This window comes from Pipistrellus kuhlii, unplaced genomic scaffold (assembly GCF_014108245.1).
Source record: "Pipistrellus kuhlii isolate mPipKuh1 unplaced genomic scaffold, mPipKuh1.p scaffold_m20_p_3, whole genome shotgun sequence".
Lineage (NCBI taxonomy): Eukaryota > Metazoa > Chordata > Mammalia > Chiroptera > Vespertilionidae > Pipistrellus > Pipistrellus kuhlii.
In genome coordinates this window covers 136,311,650-136,334,416 of record NW_023425529.1, presented here as the reverse complement: position 1 = coordinate 136,334,416, position 22,767 = coordinate 136,311,650, and the positions used below count along the sequence as shown (strand labels likewise).

The following is a 22,767-nucleotide window of genomic DNA, read 5'->3' as shown; positions in this document are numbered from 1 at the left end:
CAGGAGAATCCTTCAGCAGGAGTGAGGTTTCATGTCCCTGCAAAGTTGAGGGGGTGAGGGTCTGTGCCCCACCTCAGTTGATCACCAAGTTCTCTCCTGATGGCCCCTCTTCGACTGTGCCTGTCTTAGTTGTTCTTCCCTGAGTAATCTTACCTGTCACTGGCTAACCAGCCATCCTCTGGGGCCAAGAAGGGTGATGTGAGGTTCAGTTCTGTCTTCTTGGTATCCTATGCGCCTGCTGGTGGGGGCCCAGCACTGATCATGTATCTTGGGAAACCCAGGTTTCTTCTTCAGGGAGTGCCCAGCTTGCCCCACTGGGTGAGAGACAGATCCATGGTACCAGTTATCACGAGGCTTCAACCTCGACATGAACAGAAAGCTCAGGCAGCAGCTGTGGGCAATTGGATTGTGAGAAGAATGTCCCTCTTGGCCAAAAGAGCAAGAGGGGCCAATATAGAATGCTCAGGTGTCTTCCTAGGAGGCCCTCTACACAATGGAAGGGAATAAATCCTTTCATGTCCTTTTTAAATTGCAGCCAGACATTCAAAGAGTTAATTTATAAGTTTGCTTGGGGTAATTGTATATTATGCTGTTGTAATTTTAGAATATCAAGAGATGTGTTACCTTTGTCTCCAAGCACCAAAAAGGTGATTTTTTTTTTTATTGATCCCCAAGGGTTCAAGATACTATTATAAGTAATTGGGATAACACAAATCTGGGGAAAATTTTAATGACATTGTAGAATAATATCATTTAAGGATATTCTTTGTACTAGGCCATGCAATTCCATTTCATACTGGCTGTCCATTTCTTTTTATATGGACTAGGTCTTAGTTACATTTTCTACACCTTTCCCAAGGGCTAGTAGTGATAATAGTGACACCCTTTCTTTGGTGTCCACACAAGCCAAACACCGCTTTTCAATTTTACACACAAAGGGGCAGTGTTTTGATTTTGTGTCATACAAAAGGGAAGCTGGGTAGAGACCCCTGTGTAATTATACTTTCTTGCCCCTCCCATGGTCCTGCTGGATGACCAAGGTGTTTGGTATTATTGGTGACTACATTAGGTGGAGGATCAGAAAACACATTGTTTAAAGGTTCATTTTCCTTGTAGGTTATATCCTTTGCTCAAAAATCTAACCATAGTATGCTACGATTCTCCTCTTTCTCCATTAATTAATAAGTAAATAAACACAAGCAAACTGTACTAATATTTTTGAATTCTGTGGATTACAGTAGGAAAGTTAATAATTAGGAAAATAGTTATGGATAATCTTGAAAAGGTAACCTGAAGACAAAATGGTAATAGGTACTTAAATGCTTGACTGAGGAGTTTGAGCTTTATTTTGTAAGGTGTTTGTGTTATAAAACATTAGCGAACAGAGAAGTAACATTCTGACCGCACTCTACAGAATGTATTTATTGAACCAGGAGATAATTTATTAGATAACAAATAAGTGAGCAAGTTAATTTCAGATGATAATAAGTGCTTAAGAAAATTGTATTAAAACAGTGTTTTATACAATATTTATATTTGGTATGTGTATACATGTATAAAATCATTAGTTCCTGTTGAAATTTCTGATTCTAATCCAACATAATGGGATTCTTTCTTTCTTCATTTCCTTATTTTTTCTCTCTTTTCCCATAATGACAACTTGTTTTCCACTAAAGTCAACACCGCACTCACTTGCTTAGTCCTGTAATAAATTCCAAATAGTCTCAGAATTGTTACAACAGTAGCACTTCCAACAACTAACTAAATCTAAAATTTAGAATTTATTTACATTCTTTATAACTTCACAATACATTCCACTAAAGGTATAAAATCAGAACTGTGGTGTAGGATTACTTTTTCTTTTTGCGTGGTTCTATTATTAATTTGATAAAGTTGGGTATATTTCTGTATGTATTCAGTTTGGATCCCCCTTATTTTTGCTGATTTAATTTTTTGAATATGTGAAACATTAACATGACTCAAAAATTAAACTATGAAAAGGTATATATAGAAGGTTTTCCCCATTGATTCCTAACACTATTCCCTACTCTTCTCTCCTTTGGGTGTGTGTGTGTGTGTGTGTGTGTGTGTGTGTGTGTGTGTGAATGGGTTCTTTCCTACATGAAAGCATACTATATATTGCTTGTTAATACCTTGGTATTTTGCTTTCAGTTATTTTCTGAAAATTACTTAATACTAGTCCATTAAAATCCCAGGGTTATTTATGGAAAGTGAATTATAGGGAAATTATTGGAAATAGGAACAAGTTAGAAAGCTAGCAGTATTGTAGACTAGAGGTGATTAATGGCTTGAACTAGGTTGGTAAGACTGATGATAGAAAAGAAATGTACAGATGAAATGGGAATGTATACAAGTTCTTTGTAAAATGTTTTGTTTAAATGCAGGATGTTAATTGTCACCCAGAATATTAATTATTATTTTCTAGATGCAGAAAGAATTACTTGACACAGAGCTGGATTTGTATAAGAAGATGCAAGCTGGAGAAGAAGTCACTGAACTTAGGAGAAAGTATACAGAATTACAGCTGGAAGTATGTTTCATCATAGCTACACAGTGTACTAAAGAGAAGTTGATGTAGTTACAGTGGTTAATTTGAAAACACAATTCCCTCATTCTAGTCAACAGTTGTGGGTTTTCTTTGGCATACATATTGGGAATTGATATAGGAAAGAGGGAAAAGATTAACAAAATTTTCAGAGCTAGTAGAGAAATCTGTTACATGATAAGTGAGGGGTAGCAACAGTTCTACCTACGTACCTTCCACTTCTATTGAATTTTATTACTTTTCTATTTTTGGTTTTCAGGCATTCTTTCAGAGATACCCTAGGCATAAATAGATTTATAATATTAAGTTCTATACATAGTAAACTTCTAGTGATCGAACTATATCAAAGAACATGCTTACTTAAGTTTTGCCTATAGATGGTGCTGTGGATGTTTATAAAAGAGAAAGTAAACTACTTTCTTAATAGTCATATGATTGTATAATGAAAATCAAGTGAAATTGATTTCTGTGTATGAGAATTTTTAACATTTAGCAAAATGATGTTTAAAAATCAGAATTACATTTTAAGTATGGAGACATTAATGTCATTAATTGGTACTTGTCTATATTATTGTTTAATGTCACAATTTAATTTTATGTTTTTGATTATTACTTTTGGTCAAATAATACTTTTTCCCCAAATTTGTTAGCAATTTGATCATCTTTTTTCGACACACTACAGACTTAATATTTAGCAACTACTGTGTTTGTTTTAAGGTGCCGTCTTATCTAACAGTCATAAGAAGCCATAAGATGATGTCTTAAACTTGCACACTTTTCATTCTCTGGAAACTTGATATGGTTACCTGTGTGACCTGCCCAAATTAACAGGTTTTGGAGAAGATAGATTTCTGTATGTTAGTATAGAAATTGTGTTTTCTCCATTCTAGAGCTTGATGCCTGTATTGATGGGATTTTTAAAACCAAATGATCATTTAATAGTTTAACACATTCAATAATTTCAAAACATTGCTTAAATTAATGTTATTTTGTTTTCTAAATTTATTAGCTACATAAATTTGCTTTCACTTTAAAAACTAAAATCTCAGCTTAAAATTATGAGATCTTTTCTTAGGGCATTATTTGAATAAGTTATCAAATTGTATAAAAGTTTGACTCGCCTGACAAAGTATAACGCATGGCTGTGTTAGTTATTGTGGTCTTTAACTTGTGTGTTTGACTTCCTCTAGGCTGCCAAACGAGGGATTCTTTCATCTGGTCGGGGCAGAGGAGTCCATTCAAGAGGTCGAGGTGCAGCTCATGGCAGAGGCAGGGGTCGGGGTCGAGTTCGAGGTCGAGGTCGAGGTCGAGGTCGAGGTGTACTTGGTCATGCTGTGGTGGATCACCGTCCCAGGGCATTGGAGATTTCTGCATTTACAGAGAGTGATAGAGAAGATCTTCTTCCTCATTTTGCGGTATTTTCTTACTGAGCAACAAAACAAATATTGATAATCATTGTTGGGGATTAATAGATATATTAAAGGGGAAATTATGAAAATGACATGAGTAATTTAAACCCATTAATTTGACCAAAGAGTTTGATTACTTTATAATTGTCTTATTAATTATTTAAAAAATAAGCTGTAGGTGTTTTTGTTTAATTATTCTTAGTTTTAGTGAGGCTTGAAAGTATTGTGATTTAAAGTATTGCTCTAGAGAGGGAAGTCCTGTAGTTTACTTTTACTTGGTACTTTTAAGGAAAAATTTAGCATGTTGCATGAGTCATCCAGATTTTTAAAATTAAGATGGAATTTTATTTGTTAATACTGTATTCTAGGTCTAGCCAACCTAGAAAGGAAACTGCTACTGGTCGCAGTGGATAAAAATTATAGCATAAAACTTATAAGCACTTTTTGGGGGGGAAGTGTTAATTCTGAGTGCCTTATATAAGTCACTATCTTTTGAATTATCTTGACAACTCTAAGAGGTAGGTACCTTTATTGTACCTCATTTTAGAGATGAGGAAAATGAAGCATGAAGAAATTAAATAACTTAATCAAATTTACACAGCTTTTAACTGACAGAGCTTGGATCTGACTGATTCTAAAGTTCATTCTCTTAACTATACAGAGTTTTTCTGTATGGGTGTGTGTGCATTTAATGAAAGCGTGTTTATAATTTTATTTTTATGTAAGAAATAAGGAAGGTATTAGTAATGATATATAAAGGACTAGAATTTTTTTTTTAAATCCTTACCTAAGAATATTTTTTCCATTGATTTTTAGAGAGAATAGAAGGGAGATAGAGGAAGAGGGAAAGAGAGAAAGTGGGGGAGAGGGAGACAGAAACGTCAATGTGTGAGAGACATATCAATTGGTTGTCTGCCTCATATGCCCCAACTAGGGCTGAGGATTGAACCTGCAACCCAGGTATGTGTCCTTGACCATGAGTTAAGCCTGCGACCTTCAGTGCGTGGGCCAACACTTTAATCACTGAGCAACACCAGCCAGACCATGGACTAGAATTTTATATGATAAAAGTTGCTGTTTATAGAAAAATCTTCCTTCACATGTGAAAAATAAAACCCAGCATATGAAACAAGCATAATTTCATATGTTTAGCTTTTAAATGCCTGAAAAGATAGTCTGTGTGGTCCACAGGAATCAAAGTAAGAGTGAAAGCAGGATCAAAAGAGTTGCACACTTATCCTAGTAATTAACTTAATTATTTTTTGGGGGGATTACTTAACTTCTCTTAGTCTTTTTTCATCCCATTTTTAAATTGGGTGAAACTAAAACAAACAAACAAACAAACACTAAGAATATTCTGAGGATTAAATATTCTGCTTTAGAAAGAATTTAGCATATTCTGGGATGAAAATAAATATGAAAGGAAAGACAATAAGAATTATTTTTTCTTTATTTAAAGAATAGTCAATGACTATTTAGAAAGTGTAAAATTATAGATTGTATTTGGAAGATAGGACCACTCTCTATCTAACAATATTAAGTACAAAAATGAATTATTTACCTTTTTTTTTCTGTTACCATGAATTGTTTTGTATTCTGGGTTATAGTTTGATATTTTAACATTTTACATAATCACTAGGATTTTAGATATTTCAAAATATTTATTTGGAGGAAATACTTGTTTTTAATTTAAAGCAATATGGTGAAATTGAAGATTGTCAGATTGATGACTCTTCACTTCATGCAATAATTACATTCAAGACAAGAGCAGAAGCTGAAGCAGTAAGTATTATAAAAGATCTGATTTACAAAAGATTCAGATTTAAATATTTTATAAATCTTGCCTTTAAGTTTTAATATAAATGAATTTTTAAAACTTTCTACATAACTACACTTTGGCAATAGATAGAATATATCAGTAGAATTCAAGGCCACAAAAAATGTCTCATATATATATATACTGTGTGTGTATGTATGTGTGTGTGTGTGTGTGTGTGTGTGTGTGTATATATATATAAAGGCTAATATGCAAAGTGTCTCCTTGAGAGTTCAACCGGGAGACTGAGAGTTTGATTACTTGCTACGACGTGTGCTGACCACCAGGAGGTGGCACAGAATGAAGGAAGGCTCCAGATGGCAGCCAGAATGTCCTGATCACTGGCCAGGCCTAGCGTCCCTACCTGTGCACGAATTACATGCACCAGGCCTCTAGTATGTAACATGTTATAATTAGAATGTATAGTCACCAAGTTGGATGTCAAGTTATATTCTTTTGAGACATCACGAATTATGTTTCTTTTTTCTTTCACTTCACTTTTCCTCAGATGGCCTAGAACAAAGTCTTCTTTGGCAGACTGAAATATAATTCTCATGGCTGCCTGTCTTAATCATCCTTCATCTGCTGCTTCCTAGTACCTTTTGACTGAACCCTAAAGAAGTTTCCATAATCAGTATATGCCCAATTAGACCCCTGCAACTTTTTGCCCAAGACATGATATAAAGTTCTAGCTTTTAGGGTCCTTTTAGTACAGTTGTCATAGACTATTTTGAATAGTCTTTCCACTGAATGACCAGAAGTCTATGCAACCTTGTCTTTCTTATGGGTTTAAAAGCTTAAAAAAGAAAAATGGGTATGAGATGTGTGGAATTTATAGGAACCTTGTGTGTTCTTTGTTCAGACTTGAGAGAAATAGATGCACCAGTTTGTCCTTAGCAAAAATGCATTAAATGTTCTAAACAGTTAATTTAATGTGAATGAATTTTTTGGATAGTTTACAGAAGTTTTAAGTTGAGTGTGGTCTAAAAAGTTGTGAAATAGCTTCCAAATATTGATTTATCGTTTTTGTAGTAAATATTTCCTGCCAGCGTGCGGGCCGGGTTGACGGTGGACGTGGCCTCTTTCCCAGGGATGTGAGGGCTGGCTCCTTCCTCAGGGCCAGTGGCCAACCTCCTGTTCCCCATCCCTGCCCCCTGGCTGGCAAGCCCTGATCAGCCTGCCCCAGTGGTGGCGTGGTGGCTAGGGAAGGAGGAAGATGGGAGGTGGGGAACCGCACGGTGGCAGGTTGCTGATGATGGCAGTGCCAGCATCCGTTCCTTCCGCATCTGGCCCTGGCGATCATCGCCTTCTCTCCAGCTCTGCCTTGATCAGCCTAGCCCCTATCAGCCCTGATCGCAGGCCAGGCCTAGGGACCCCACCTGTGCACAAATTTCATGCACTGGGCCTCTATTTCAAATATAACAACTGAAAAGGGAGAAATTTTCCCTAGGAAAAAAGATCAAAATATTTTATGGAATAATATAAATAGAACACTTTTAGCTTTAGGCTAAGATGATTATGATTTGATTTAGTTAGAAGATGGTTCCTACTGCTTTATTTTCTCTTTTCCTATCACCACCCTATTTACTAAAGTTGGATAAAGTACCCAAACAGTTCAGAAAAACATAGTCTCTTCCCATGACTGATTAGAATGTTATTTTTAGTACTCTGAATTATTCCTATACCTTTGTAATATACGAGGATCCAATTTTAGTAAAGGAGCAGTTAAGTTCCTATTTTATAAGAATCAGTTTTAAACACCAAGAGGTGTATAACTTTATATATCAAAAGGAAAGTGAATCTTGTTCTGTGCATTTTTTACACCTGTGCCTCGAACTGTTTTCAACAGGTTATCTTGTGTTTCCTTAAAGTTATTGCTTCACTCTTTATTTAATCATACATTTTGGCATTGTGTGGTTTGGTAAGACAGCATCAAAGAAATTTTTCTCTAGAGAATGGTGAGGATTTACTAATTCAAAACTTACAGAGTACCTAGAATAATGCCTGGGGACATAGTAAATCTTAATTCTGGCTATAATGTTAGCTATTATTAAAATCATTGTGGTTTTTGTTTGTTTGTTTGTTTGTTTGTTTTCAGAATGAGAAATGATTGGAAATTGAATAGGGACAAGAAAGAGTAAATTACTTCAAAACTCTCATTCTTTATACCTGAAGGTAGAAATATAAAATTGAGTTCATAGAAGATAATGCAACATAAGCAGTTAATAGTTGATGGGGCTGACTGAATAAATACTAAACTTAATATTAAGAACAGTATATTTAAGTGGATTCAATTAAGAGACATAAAATCATGTCTATAGAAGAATTTTTTGTGTATTTTTTTACTGATTTACTTAACAGTTACTAGGTAATGTCATATGATGGGCAGTGAACTACCAGAATTAGTAAATCTCAGTCTAAAACTTCTTAGAAAGTGGCCATGCAGCCTGAACTCGAGAGTTAAAGGAATGAAAGAATTCTTTCCCTGTAAGTTCTAAAAATTAGAATTTACTTTCTTTTTAAATTTGTGGTCCTTTAATGTAATTCCTGCATAAACATTGTATATTGTGGTTATTATAAACATTAATAAACTTGGTTTTAGCCTTCTTTTAAAAATTAGCTTTAATCATTATGGTATGTAAGGTATGCTAGGATAGGATAGCAGCTTTAAGTCTTATGACCTTAGGTCAGTTTTCCCACACTGTTTTTATAGAACACTGATTCTACAAGAGCTCCCCTAACAAAGAATTCTTTCGTCAGATAAGTTTGTGAAAAGCTGCATTTTGGGTATTTTATTTAGATTCACAATCTAACGTGACTTGTAAAGGCAGAAGGTAAACACTTCAGTTTAATTTTGTTTAACCCCAGTTTTTCAAAATGTTAATTATTTCCAGATCCATTTTCCAGGTAAGATATTGAACCCATCACATAACTACTTTCCATGCTTTTTTCTTCCTCCATCTTTGTCAGATCTTCAGCGTTTTTTTCCTTCTGTTCTGTATATGACTGCAAACTTTTAATGATAATGTGCAAGAATAAATAGGCAAAGGTCTAGAGAAGCCTATCTTTTTTCATGCTGAAAACTCAACATTTCACTGACATCAACATAATTAGTTATGTGCTGTATATGTAAGTCTGAAAATAAAAATACCACCTTTACCACAAATAATATAATTTCTGGGAATAAAAGTTTAATATTCCTAGTTCTTTTTTCCTGATAGTATACTAGAGGCCTGGTGCATGAAATTTGTGGATTCGGGAGGTGTGTGTATGTGTGTGTGTGTGTGTGTGTGTATGTGGGGTGTGTGGGTGGGGTGTTCTCAGCCCAGCCTGTGCCCTCTCACAGTCCAGGAGCCCTCAGGGGATGTCTGACTAAGTGGGCCTAAGCCAGCAGTTGAACATCCTTAAGTGCTGCCACGGAGGTGGTAGAGGCTCCTGCCACTGCTCCTGTGCTCGCCAGCTGTGAGCCTGGCTTCTGGCTGAAGGGGAGTGCACTGACCCTCAAGGGGCAGCTCCTGAGTTGAACATCTATCCCTGGTGGTCAGTGTGTGTCATAGGGACTGGTCAATTTGCATATTAGCCTTTTTTATATAGGATGTAATAGCTACAACTTGTAACAAATTACAAATTGTTTCTGGACTTAAATCTCATATACACTAGGTGTATCAGTTAATAATGCAGATTTTTTTTAATAGATGGAATTACACATATGTTGATATCTAAACAATTTGATATGTGTGCTATTTTGTTGTATTGACAGCAGGCTTCAAAAACTTCACATGCCAAATTTGCTGAAGGTCATAACATCAGATATTTTTTACACTTAAAAATGTCGAATTTCGTGCTAAAAATAAGAGGGGAAGTGTTAATTTATTACTTTATTTTGAAGAAAAGTGCTGCTGAAAGTTATGGTATACTTCAGGAAGCTTATGCTGAACACACTACATCTCAAGATATCTATGAACGCTGGTTTAAATGCTTTAAAAGTGATGATTTCTACATGAAAGACAAAGAATGTCCAGGTCAACAGAGTTTGAAGACCAACAATTACAGGCATTATTGGGTGAACATGCATGTCAAACTCAAAAACAACTTGCAGAAAGATTAAATGTTGCTCAGCAAATAATTTCTGATAATTTATAAGCAGTGGGAAAGATTTTTTTTTTTTTAAATATATTCTATTGATTTTTCACAGAGAGGAAGAGAGAGGGATAGAGAGTTAGAAACATTGATGAGAGAGAATCATCGACCAGCTGCCTCTTGCACACCAAGGTACATGCCCTTGACCGGAATCCAACCTGGGACCTTTCAGTCCACAGGCCGACGCTCTATCCACTGAGCCAAACCAGTGCCGGCAGTGGGAAAGATTTTAAAGGAAGGAAAATGGGTGGCACATCAACTGAACAAAAGACAAATGGAAAACCAAAAAAGGCATCAGTAAAATGTTGCTTCAGTGGCACGAAAGAAAGTCTTTTTTGCATCTAATTGTGACTGGCAATGAAAAGTGGATTTATTTTGAGATTCCTAAATGCACAAAATCATGGGATGATCTAGGTCAAACATTAACTACAAGGCCAAATCACTTTGGAAAGAAGACAATGCTCTGTTTTGGTGGGATCAGGAAGATGTGGTGTATTATGAGCTTCTAAAACCAGGTGAACCGTTAATACTGATTGCTACCAACAACAAATAATCAATTTGAACCACACTTTAATCATGAAATGACCAGAATGTGCCAGAAGACATGGCAAAGTAATTTTGCTTTATGATGATGCACCATCACACACTCCAAAATCAGATAAAGACACGTTAAAAGATCTTGCCTGGGAAGTATTAATCCACCCGCTGTATTCACCAGACCTTGCTCCTCCAGATTACCACTTGTTCTGAACAGTAGCACATGCACTTTCTGAGCAGTACTTCAAAATGTACGAAGAAGTGGAAAATTGGGTCTCTGAATGGTTTGCCTCAAAACAAGAAAAGTTCTATTGGAACGGTATCCACAAATTACCTAATAGATGGGGGAAATATGTAGTTAGTGATGGATATTACTTTGAATAAAGCACTTTTGATGTTTCTCTTGAAATGATCGTGTTTTCTTTGATTACAAATCTGCTGTTATTAACCAGTACACCTAGTAGGTACTTTAAAAGTTTTTAGTTATATGACATTGTGAGGAGGCCATGGACTAAAAACTTCTAAGTTACATTTTATTAGGCATGGAATCCTTTAGATTTGTAACAAATTTATATGTACAGATTTAAAATTTACACCTCGGGACTTCTAATGTCACACAACTCATGGTCAGATATCATTTAACATGCAATTGTTTCTACATTTTACATTGTACTATACTTTGAGATTGTGTTATAAATCTTTTGTGACTATGAGTTATTTTGGTATGTTTCTTACATTGATTTATGTTAGTTCATGTTACTTTAATTTGAATCCACTATTCCCAAAGCAGCCACTTAATGCAGCAAGTATTTAGTTTTTACTATTTACTAAGTTTAAGTTTTGTATCCAATTCTGGAAGCTTTGTAGAAAGTACTTTATAATAGAAAAGTTCAGTATTTTTTCTTTCATTGAGATATTTATATAATAGTGATATATCAATTTGTGATCATGTAATATAATATAAAAATGTGATACTTTATGTATGCAAAATTATTCTAATTCTATTAAAAATTTCTAGTTTATAGTTACTATGTATGTCATTTGTAAATTAGTAAGAATTAAAATGCAGAGATATACATTTAGCCTGTTAATTCTAACTTAGAATTTGATTCAGAATCTTGAAGTACAATATTTTGAGGCTATTGCCTTAAATGGCAATTATTGTATTATAAACATAGTTTTTGTAGTCAAATAATGGCCAGTACTCAGTTAGCTCTAATTAATTGTGAGAAATTGTTCTTGTTTCTTTTTAAAGGAATTTCCAATCTCTAGGCTAATTTTAGAAATAACCTTATAAAGCAAATTATTATAAGTAGTAAATAGTTATAATTAACCACAAATCAAATTAATAGACAGCTGTCTTCACTGTGTTTAGGTGATTTGATTTAAATATTAGGTGCTATGTTTTTTTCTTCAGAATTTATTAATGTTCTATATTCCAATGTTCTTAATTATTTTAGGCTGCAGTTCATGGAGCTCGTTTCAAAGGGCAGGATCTAAAACTGGCATGGAATAAACCAATAACTAATATTTCAGCTGTAGAAGCAGAAGAGGTTGAACCTGATGAAGAGGAAGTATGTTTGTTTTTTTCACTTGGTTTTGCCCTTAAATGTTCACATTTTTATATAAATTGTGATTTTTATGGCTATGATTTTTAACATAAAATTTTTATTCCTGAACCATATTTCAGGAAGGGGATATTAGATAAATGCAGACAACTTTAAATTTTCTAGTTTAATGAAATCTGTGGATTGCTAATCCAAAGAATATATGCAAATCACACACACACACAGTTTTCACTTACTCTTAAAAGAATAATTATTTATTAGATTTTTTTTTTTATCCATAGGAAATCTTGTAATATTTCAAGTTTTAAAGTATACTCAATTGCTTTATTAATATTTCAGGTACTTTTTATTTTAATTCATATTGCTTTAGTTCATTAGAATGAATGCCTGGTATATGGTAGATACTGATAGGCATAAAAATGAATAAGACACGGTCCCTGTCATGGAGCTTATAATTTGGAAAGGGAGGTGGTGTTAACAGACACATAAGAAACAAATTATAAAAGACTGATATGCTGAATAAAGATTTGAACAATATGCTGTCGGAATTCAAAGGAAGGAGTGATTATATCTGTCCATAAGAATCTTGAAGGAGTTGGTGACAGTGGAACTGAACCCTAAGTAATAAAGCTTTCCATAAACCAAGAGCTTGGATGGGAAAATATATTTGAGAGGCATATTTAAGCAGAGAGATAATTGTGGAAATCACATATTTCTTGGGTAACAGCAGTTAGTCTGAGAGTTCTGAGCATAAAGGCAAGTGAGCCCTTTGAACAACTCCAAGCATAAGATTAATCAACTCTATTTTGTTTAATCATGAAGTAAGCTGTAGGAAAAAAGTTGAAGTTAAAAAATAAAGATAAGGGAGGGACACTAAACAAACCATGTTTACCTCTGTTAGATTATCAGTGTCACTTCATTTTGTTTGAAGAGCGTTCAAGGCTATTAACGCATATCCATAGTCAAATGCAAGAATAAATTGTATTTTGAAACTCATATACATGATTTGTCATTTTATATTTTAGATTATACCTTTGTCCTTCCATGAGTTTGAATTGAATGGGGAGAAAAGCAGGAGAGCTCCTGGTATTAGGTATTTTGAAAAGCTTGAAAAGCAGTCTGAGAAGCTTTTATGAAAGGAATGGAGAAAAGAAATGCTATAAAAAAATGTTTGTTTACATACAGTAGAAAATCTTGGATAGACTTTTATACAACTTATTGGTTGATTTAGTGTCCAGCATTAGGGTAAGTCAGAGAAGACTTACTGATGTTTTCTTTAAAAAAAAAAAAAAAAAGGTACTATACAATGTTTTGTAGGTATAGAGAAGATAGCATTATTTGGTAAAGAGAGGCAGGAGAATGGCATGTAGAAAAGCTTACTTTGATAATTCTTTAGTGCCTGTTTGATGCAAGCAATAGAATAGATACTTTAGAGAAACCACAGTCAGTAAAGGTTTTTTTGTTTCTTGAATGTTCTAGCTATAGCAATGCCTTTTGTATTCAACTCTGTTGAGAGAAATCAGTGTTTAAAAGTGTCACCTTTTTTCTTTTCTTTTTTTTTGGGTAAATTCCTAAATGCATTTTAACCTAAAGTTTCAGGAAGAGTCTATGGTGGATGACTCATTACTTCAAGATGATGATGAAGAAGAAGAGGACAATGAATCTCGTTCTTGGAGAAGATGATTTGACTGATCATTGATCTGCACATGCTAGAACTCTACCTGTGTTTCATTAGTATTACCTAATGTACTTTTACATATTTGTAAAAACAATTTTTTGGTAAATGTGAGAAGATGGATTTCACAAATAGAAGAAAAGAAAACTACCTTCTGCTCCTGTATTTTGAAAGATTGATGTTTGCATTTTATTTCAGTAAACAATTGCTAAAGACATCACACTAGAAACATGAAATGTTTTTATTACATACTTCTACTGAACAATACAGAATTCTTTGGGTTCTTTGTAATTTAATGAATAGGTCTAAAAACTTATGACCAATACTTGTAATAACTTAGAGGAATTTGTTTTACTCCAATAAGGAATGAATTTGCATTTAAAATCTTAATGAATGTTTTCAAAAATGAATAGATAACATAGTACTCTAACTAAAGTCTCCAAGTATGTATTCATAATATTACATAGTAGTATGCTTAGGCTTTACTATGTATTAGCCTTTTGTTGGACTTGTGTATGTATTTTACCATATGGGTTTCAATGATAATGGTGTATGACTGCTTTGCATATGACTCTCCTTATGCATTCAGATGTTTAAAATAAAGTGGAATGGTCTTTTAAAAAGAAAAGAAAAGAAAAAAAAAGCAATGGCAGAAAAAAAAAAAAACACACAACCAAGACGATGTTCTTTGATTTAAAAAAAAAAAAAAGATAAAAAGAAAAAAGTTAAAATAGACCATTCCTAATGGTGATCTACCCTTTCCCCCAATTATCACAAAAGGAGCTATAATCACTAACTTATTCTTAGTAATAATGATTACTGATACCTTTATAATAATGTACAATCCAATGTTTAAAATTTATACCACTTCAGTTTGGTTTGATCCTATAAATTTTCAACAGATGTCTTAAAATTTAAAAGCAGGCTGATTAGTTTGGAAGCAGACTTCAAGTAGAGCTAACATTTGGTGAATAAGAAAACCACATTACATTTTGGATGTGTGAAGGAAAACTTGACCATTTGAAGATGTATGAATAAAGAAATGTACTATAGATACCACTTTAGGAAAACACTGTTTGGTAAGTGTTTCAGTCTGATATTTTAAGTGTGTGTTTCCTATACTTGTATAAAAATATTTGACATTTGCAACATATTGTGATTTTTAAGTGGATTTCTCTGGCAAGTGAACATGATCACTTAAAGTTGATACAGGAAATAAATGCATTCTTTGTAGAATGAGGGGGTGGGAGGATACATATTTATATTTTTACATTCATTGTTTTGTTTACAAGTGTTTCTGCTCCTCCTGAGATTATAGTGATTATATTAAAAGTCACATAAAAAACATCACTTTATTTCCATACTGTGGTTCTCACAATCACAAACTAATTCCACCATCCACACGCTTTTACCAGTGGAATGACTAGTGGATTTTTTTCACACTTAGGGTTAAAGATACATAATGTTCTTGATGGTAATACTATTTCATAGGAATGTTTTGACTTGCAATTAGTGCATATGTTTATATTTAACATTTCAAAATCATTTCTTTTGTCCAAATAGTGACTTTACTCAAAAACTTCTTTATTATACCTAGATCTAAGATTTCTATGTAGTCTCTTGTATGTTGACTATATACTATTCTGATTTGTTAGGTAAGTTTGTTTTCTTTTCTTTTTAGTAGTCGTGAAAGGTGCCAAATTGGCAGAGGCTCACGTTTCTTCTCTTTACACCAAACAGGTATTATAAAGAAAAAAAAATATTTCAAAGGCCAGTTAAATCTCCATGCTGATTTTTGGCTTTATAATTGGATTAATAAATTTTAGCTCGATATTTTAAAAATTAGTGTAAAATCCCTTATGTAATTGAAATTACCTATTATTTAAGTTCACAAATAGGTAATTACTCTTTCTAGTTTTTCATTCTCTAATAACCTAAAATTAAAATGTTTTAAGCCATTTTTCTGTGAATGAATCAGAAGGCAAGTATATGTCAGTTTGGTCCAGAAGTATGGGGACTAAATATTAGCAACATGCATTAGATTCACAAATATATTTTTAGCAATGATTTGAATTGTAAATATTACTTAGATTTTCATTGCTATTGAGTTTTTGAAATTAATGTTTATAAATACTAGTAGTCTACCTGTACTTTCATCTATTCTCATTCAAAACTTAAGCTATCCCTTTAAATAAGTCGTCAAATTTCTATTTTACAGCTAAGGATGTTTGGGATAATAGAGATTGACTTACCCAAAGTCACTGCTAGTCAAGTGAATAGAATTAAATGCACTAATTCTGATTTCAGTGCCAGCTACAGTTTTTTAAAAACTACCTTGCTACCTCCTTTCTTATGATTGATTGAGCATGAGATTGTGTACAATGAATGTGTAATTCTTGCACAATACTAGTGGACTTCTTGGTCATTAGCCAGTCATAACTTTACCTTCCCTTTTAATACAGCGCTTTGTTCATATCTCTGTTACAAGTACTTACATTGCAATATAATTTATCTGGTTTATATGTCTGTCTTCCCCATTAGATTACAAGCTCCTCTAGAAAGGGGACCATGTCTTATTCATCTTTTTATCTCTAGTAATTATCACAAAGGCTGGCTCATAGTGGGCACTAAGATTTTGTTGGATGAATGAATGAATGAATGCACAATTGAATCTCCAGTAATGGAGTGACAATTACCTCCCTTGTTAATTCTTATCAATTTTTCAAAAATATCTCCTGAAGCTCTTCTCAGTCATTGGGACCATTTTGCTAGTCATTGGGACCATTTTGTAACCACTGGGGTTACAAATGCTGATGGAGGGAATACACAGGTAGTCTTAGTGGAATTTTCATAAACTAAGGCATTAATATTTTTATGGAATTAAATATTGTAGTCAGTTTTGGCCCTTTGGTTTCTGTTAATATATAAGAATAGAAATGGCAAGGGTCACTAATCTAGTCCATCCCACTATTTTTTATATCTAGTTCATTCCCTAGTGGAGAGTACTGGAAAAGGGTTGAGATTTAGCTTTCGGTCTCAGCTCTATAATTCGCTGTGGCCTTAGATAAGTCTCTTAAACTTATCCAGGGCAGTTTCCTTGTCTATAAAATGAAAGTGGTTGGACTAGATGATCTCCTAAGTTTCCTTTCATATTTATAGCTTCCCTGGTGTATATTAGCGTTTAATCTAAAACAATTTAATATATACCAATTCTACATACTTTTGCTACTGTTTCTGTCTTATCAATTGAAACAATTTCAATTTGGTTATGATAATTCATACAATGTGTCTTAGGACAGTTTTATATATAGTGTTCTCAAATGTTTGCTATTGCCGCCACAAATTTCATTCTACGAAGTATAGATTAACTTCTGTATTTTCTAGCACTTTTCCTTTCTGCTTATAACTCTTCCATTTACTTCTGAATTCAATGTTTAAAACTCTTTCTTATTACAATATGCTACCTAAAACTTTAAACACATTTTTAAATACAGTCGTCATAGTAAGTATAGATCTGGGCTGAATTTGGAGTGAAAAAATGCTTGAGAACAATGTAGTTAACTACTGCTTACAGGAAAAAAATTAAGGAGAATTATATATTATTGGATAAAAGATTGATTAGGATTAGTTCAAGGGATGGTTGAATTGTCATTTTACATATTTCAGTATTTTATGTCTCTGCCTAAGCAGTGTTGTTTTAAATGTTATAGGATAATTGTAACATTTTAAAATTTAATTTTAATATTTAACCATTGCCCAAGCATTTATTGAAATTATGTTGTAAGAATGCGAGAGTATTTCATAATGCTTGTTTTATTGTAATATGATCAAATGTATCAGTTGGTAGTTTTTTATGAAGACAAGATTTCACTGTTTTAACTGATTATCTGTAGAAAGAATGGCTGAGTTTAATGAAGGAAATTTCCTGTTACTAGAACTGTTTTATGAAGAGTGTATTTCCAATTTTAAATGGAACACTAATCATTGATTCTAAAGATTATAGGAAGCAAGCAAACAGATGCTTGTTTGGTATGTTAAAATATCAATGGCTATCTTACAGTATTATACAAACCTTATCTATATTTTCATTTTCCCCTTACCTACAATGTGAATTACTTATAGAAAATTATTTTTACTTCTTCTAGAATTTATATAAAAATATAAGCTTTTTTTTTTTTTTTAAATCTCTTATAAAAGTATTTTATTCTTTTAAAACAAAAAATGTCCTGCATGAAGTTCTGGGTTAATGAAGTAATTTCACTTTTTGGTCTTTCAGGGTTTTTCTTACTCTTCTAAAACCCTATAAATTAAAAATGGAAGTTTAACATAGTATTAAATCAGGAGTGTATAACATTTATAGGCAGAAAGAAAAATGTCCTTGCCCTAGACTCAGGAACTACCTTGTTCTTGTTAACTTCTTGAACTGGCTAGTTGCTCTAAGGTATGTATGCAGGCATTTAGAGAAGAGTAGTTTTTTCTCTCTCTTTGATTATTATATACCTGTTAGATAACAGCAGATAATTTCCAAAATAGCTGCCTAGGAGTCCCCAAAAACAAATTTTGGTGGACATGACTGCCATGCTCAGTAATTTCTAATGAAAACATTGTTTAGTTGAAAAATTTCTTATCTGGTAAATTTTCTTTCAGTTTATAAGTATTATGTTATTCATTGCTTAGTGTAATTGAAAGCATTTTTTATTTTACCTTTCTAATATCAGTTTATTATACTTGCTCTTATCCCTGCTTCCTTGTTACTTCATTTCATCTGCCTACTCATCTCCCTATCATACAAAATTAGCCTTCTTGTATATACCAAGCACTGCATTTTGATGTGTTCCTTTTACTTATTTTTGTTAATCATTGTGCTTAGTATACAATTTTATGTCATATAGTGTAACTAAAGAATGACATGATTATCATATGGAGTTTAAGGTAGATATACCATGAAACTTCTATGAAATTTTGGGAAAACTTAAGATAATTGTTTTTGCTTTCATTTTTATATGTAATACCTTGGAATTTGCTCATGATTTTTTCAAATTACTTTGCCTACCTATACCTCTATAAAATTTTCTATCTGGTCAGTTATTACATTTCCTAACCATAATTTTAAGATGATAAACATGTAGAGCTATGATCTTTGGAGCTTAATTTTTTAAAATGTATTTTATTGATTTTTTTACAGAGAGGAAGGGAGAGGAAGAGTTAGAAACATCAGTGAGAGAGAAACATCCATCAGCTGCCTCCTGCACGCCCCCTCCTGGGGGTGTGCCCGCAATCAAGGTACATGCCTCTGACCAGAATTGAACCTGGGACCCTTGAGTCCGCTGACCAATGCTCTATCCACTGAGCCAAACTGGTTAGGGCATAACTTAATATTTTAAGGAAGCATGATGCACAGAGGTTTCATTAAGAAATCAAGCTTTTTAAAACAGATTTGTCTATAGCTTTGATTTTGATCCTTTCTCAAGTAGATCTTTTTTATGTTTAGAAAAATTAGAGATCAATTTATGGTGTGATTCAATGTTTATATTCATTTACAATTTTCAGAGTTCTTTTTTTTTTTTTTTTTTTTTTTTAATAGTCTTCTCTTTTTCCAGCAGAGAGAGATCATCATTGCCTGAATTTAGCTTTGTGACTACAACAGCAAGATCTGTTCCTGTCTGGAGACGACTGTTATAATAATTCTATCATTTTATGTTTGCCTTCTATCAATTTGAATAGATGTTTACATGTACTATAATTAGCATTTTATCTTTACAGTTCTCTAAGGGTACATCTGAGTCCAGAAGTATATCTGAGTGTGTATTTTGTCTGGCCTTATTCTTAAATGTTTCCTCTTCTTTATTTTCTTTTTTTCTTTTACACCGTAAGAAGACAAAAGACCTCTTGGTTTCCTAATATGACATAAGTTCAGTCTCAGTCAGGTTCAAAATTGTGTCTAAGAAATCTGTAAAGAGATGATGCTGTGTTAATGAACACGAACAATTTAGAATGGAGAAAATGATTGAAAAATTAAGCATGGGTTACTTTTAAAATTTCTGGGCTTTAAAAAGGTATATTTCTGGGGTTAGAATAGTCACCTAAATAATTTTGGACAGATGTTAAAATACTTTTTTTTTATACACACTTGCCTATTCTAAATATTCTAAATATATGTTCCCAAGACCACTTATCTGAATAATTTTAAAGTTTTTAGCTCTTTAAAACCAACAAGGAGACTATTTTTCTTTCTTTTCAAGAATTGCAGGATGACCTATGGAGTATAAATATTGAAAAGTATCTATTAAATATCTCTAGTTTACAAGGTTTTTCCATATTTTCTCACAGTCAAGATATCAAAGACAATCTTGAAAGCAAGGAGGAAAGAATGTTGTATGTCTTACATTGTTAAAGACTACTATAATTTTCCTATTTTAAAACGTATATGCTCATATTTATTACTACTAATGTTAATATGGCTTAGAATTATTTCTAGAACATGATTTAATTTAACCCAGATATTTACCAAAACACTCCTTTTATAATGGGTTCCATTAAAAAAGTTTTCAGAAAATCAGTATTTGAATATTCAAATTCTCCTTAGGCATTTGAGAAGTTATTCTTGATACAAACTCTTTGTTAGGAAAGTCCAGACTACACTTGATTCTGTTCACCCTTGTCCATCTATATTTTCACTTTTTTTGCGTACAAAATTGACCATTCTGTAAACACTTTGAGTGTGCATTGCATTTGTCTTCATGAAAAATAAAAAGAATGAACATATCTATCATAATGTAAATGATCTATTTTAATCCACATTAGTTGGAGATAGCATAGTTAATATTAGGTATGGTTTGAAGGAAAAGTACAGACTTTGGAAGGAGTTCAAACATAATTATGACCTAGTATACAAGGCCTTTTTAAAATTAAACTTTAATTTTAGTTTATATTTGCAAACTATCATATAACGAGTTTGTAAATATTTTTTCAGATTAATTTAGTATTTTTTTCATCGAATAGTGGTTTCCATCTAATAGTGCCCATCTAACAGTAGTTTCTGTGCTAGGTTAGAAACCTAAAGAATGTTTTTTGAGACCATATTTGCTGTTTACAGTTTTAGTTGGTTAATGGGTGTGGACCACATACTACTGCCCTCAACTTTATTTTGTCATCTTCCTGTTTTTCCTTTGCCTTTAAATTAAAAGCAAAATAAAGCAAAACAAAATGAACTACCATTTGAATCAGAGTCAAGGTGATTTGATTTTCATTAAGATCATTGCACTTTTTGGAAATTGCTGTGGGATCTAGTAGATCAGTTAAGTAGTTAAATCCCCATATGTTGATTAGCTAAAGATAAGAATTTTTATTTCATTTTCATGAATAAGATTCTCATGAAGCTATGTATAGATAACTGTACAGAATCACTTGTGTAATTGAATGATGCAGTTTACCTCTGCATGATTGCATTATGGAAGTTTTTATATATATTTTTAATATACTTGGATTTTACACTATTAGCTGCTCTAATCATGCTATTTATATTTGTTTTTTAAAATAGAGTTTATAAATATTTATGCTCAAAATACAGATTGAATATTTTGGTCTTGTTTACAAGATAAATAAGTGATGCAGCCCCAAAGTGTCTTAGGAAAAAGTCATTGGTGCTATAAAACCTTTCAATATCATTTTTGAATCAATTGTTTGGACTACTAGGCTTTCATCTGTGATTGCTTCTGACTTGTTTTATTCTAACAACATCAGTAGAAAAGTGGTCTGTGGTGAGTACAGAGCCCAGACAATTAGAAAACACCCCATTATTTAAAGATAAGCAGAATGATGTTCTTATTTTTGCCCAGCTTCCCCAAAAGAAACAGCTTTTTTAGTTTATCATTGGCTCTTTTGATAAGAGGAACTGTGTTAACCTGGCTAAAATTAAAAAATGAAACATTTAGCATGGCTCAGTTTTCCTATATTTCAAATAGAAAACTTTTCTAGTCTGAAAGTTCTACTTTAAATTCCCATTTGTCTTTTACTCAACAGGAGGCAGGGTAATTCTTAAATATTTATAGAACATTTGATGAGTTGGAAAGAGATGTATTATTTACATTGTACAAGTTTTGTGTTAATGTAGATTGTTTTCTACATCTCCAAAACTTTATTCCAGCACCTTAGTAAACATTCTTAAGATACAATTTTTTAAGTATCAGCAAAGCATTTGTAGTTGTTTATTTTTGATTCTCAGAATCCTGAACCTGTTCTGGATGTGATAGAACATGTCTGGCACAAGATTTCTTTTAATAAGTGGTTTAACTCAACTTCTGTGGATTGTTGAACTTAAAACACCAAAGGAATCTTTTCTTGTCTGGAGACTGGATTGTTCCAGTTTTTAATACCTGTGCCCATAAGAATCCATTTCATGAATGCGCGTTGGCATGGAGAAAAATTCCCTGCTCTTTGAATGGAGCGAAAGAAATTGGTTAAGCTGTAGCAGCTTTTTTTTTTTTTTTTTTTTTTTTTTTTTTTAAGCGAAACTTGAACTGAAAAAAGTAAAACTTGAACTAGAAAACTACTTTTGTATGCTTAGATTATTTATTATAGTATTACATGTTTATGTGAGGTTGTCAACATTTTAATTTATAGTTGAATTATGTTTTGTTTGTTAATATCCATGTTTATTATTTTTATATTTTGAAAAATTTTTTAATAAAATAGTCTTACTTAAAAGCAATTGTTAATTTTTTTAAATTGTCCTTCATGTTGCATCAATAGAAAAATGTGCAGCCCTCAGGCATTGCACAATTGAGAATTCTGGAAATGTTTAAATAAAGAAATGGCTTCACATTGCCTCTTTCCCTCTTTGTCCTCCATTCTCACTTTGAATTGTTCTAAGTCACCTTTGGTACCAATGTGTTCTTTGGCCTAATGGCTTTTTTCTCATACATATACTTTACCCTTACTCTCCCTAATTCCTGCCTCTACTGCCAAAAATTAGCTTTTTATTCCATTTGAAGACCAGAATAAGCATGAAAATATGTCAAAGAAAGACTCCATAGATTCTAAAGTGGAATTTGATG

The 22,767-nt window shown here is 32.8% G+C and overlaps 1 protein-coding gene across 30 annotated transcripts in view; it reads left to right on the top strand.

The window, feature by feature from the left end:
- Positions 1 to 22,537, top strand: part of RBM26 (RNA binding motif protein 26) — a 75,527-nt gene extending 52,990 nt beyond the window's left edge. For 8 of the 30 annotated variants that reach the window (XR_006742964.1, XR_006742962.1, XR_006742956.1 and 5 more), the window contains 7 exons: positions 2,447 to 2,551; positions 3,757 to 3,981; positions 5,671 to 5,757; positions 11,929 to 12,042; positions 13,630 to 14,790; positions 15,393 to 15,451; positions 19,312 to 22,537. Coding sequence is in view for 17 of the 30 variants with exons in the window: in XM_045588734.1 (XP_045444690.1) it covers positions 2,447 to 2,551; positions 3,757 to 3,981; positions 5,671 to 5,757; positions 11,929 to 12,042; positions 13,062 to 13,172 (642 nt within the window). In the remaining 13 variants the exon portion in view is untranslated. Of the gene's footprint in view, positions 1 to 2,446; positions 2,552 to 3,756; positions 3,982 to 5,670; positions 5,758 to 11,928; positions 12,043 to 13,061; positions 13,607 to 13,629; positions 14,857 to 15,392; positions 15,452 to 19,311 lie in introns of those variants that run through there. The other 22 variants (XM_045588730.1, XM_045588732.1, XM_045588733.1 and 19 more) reach the window with 12 other exon arrangements.
- The last annotated feature ends 230 nt before the right edge of the window (positions 22,538 to 22,767 follow it).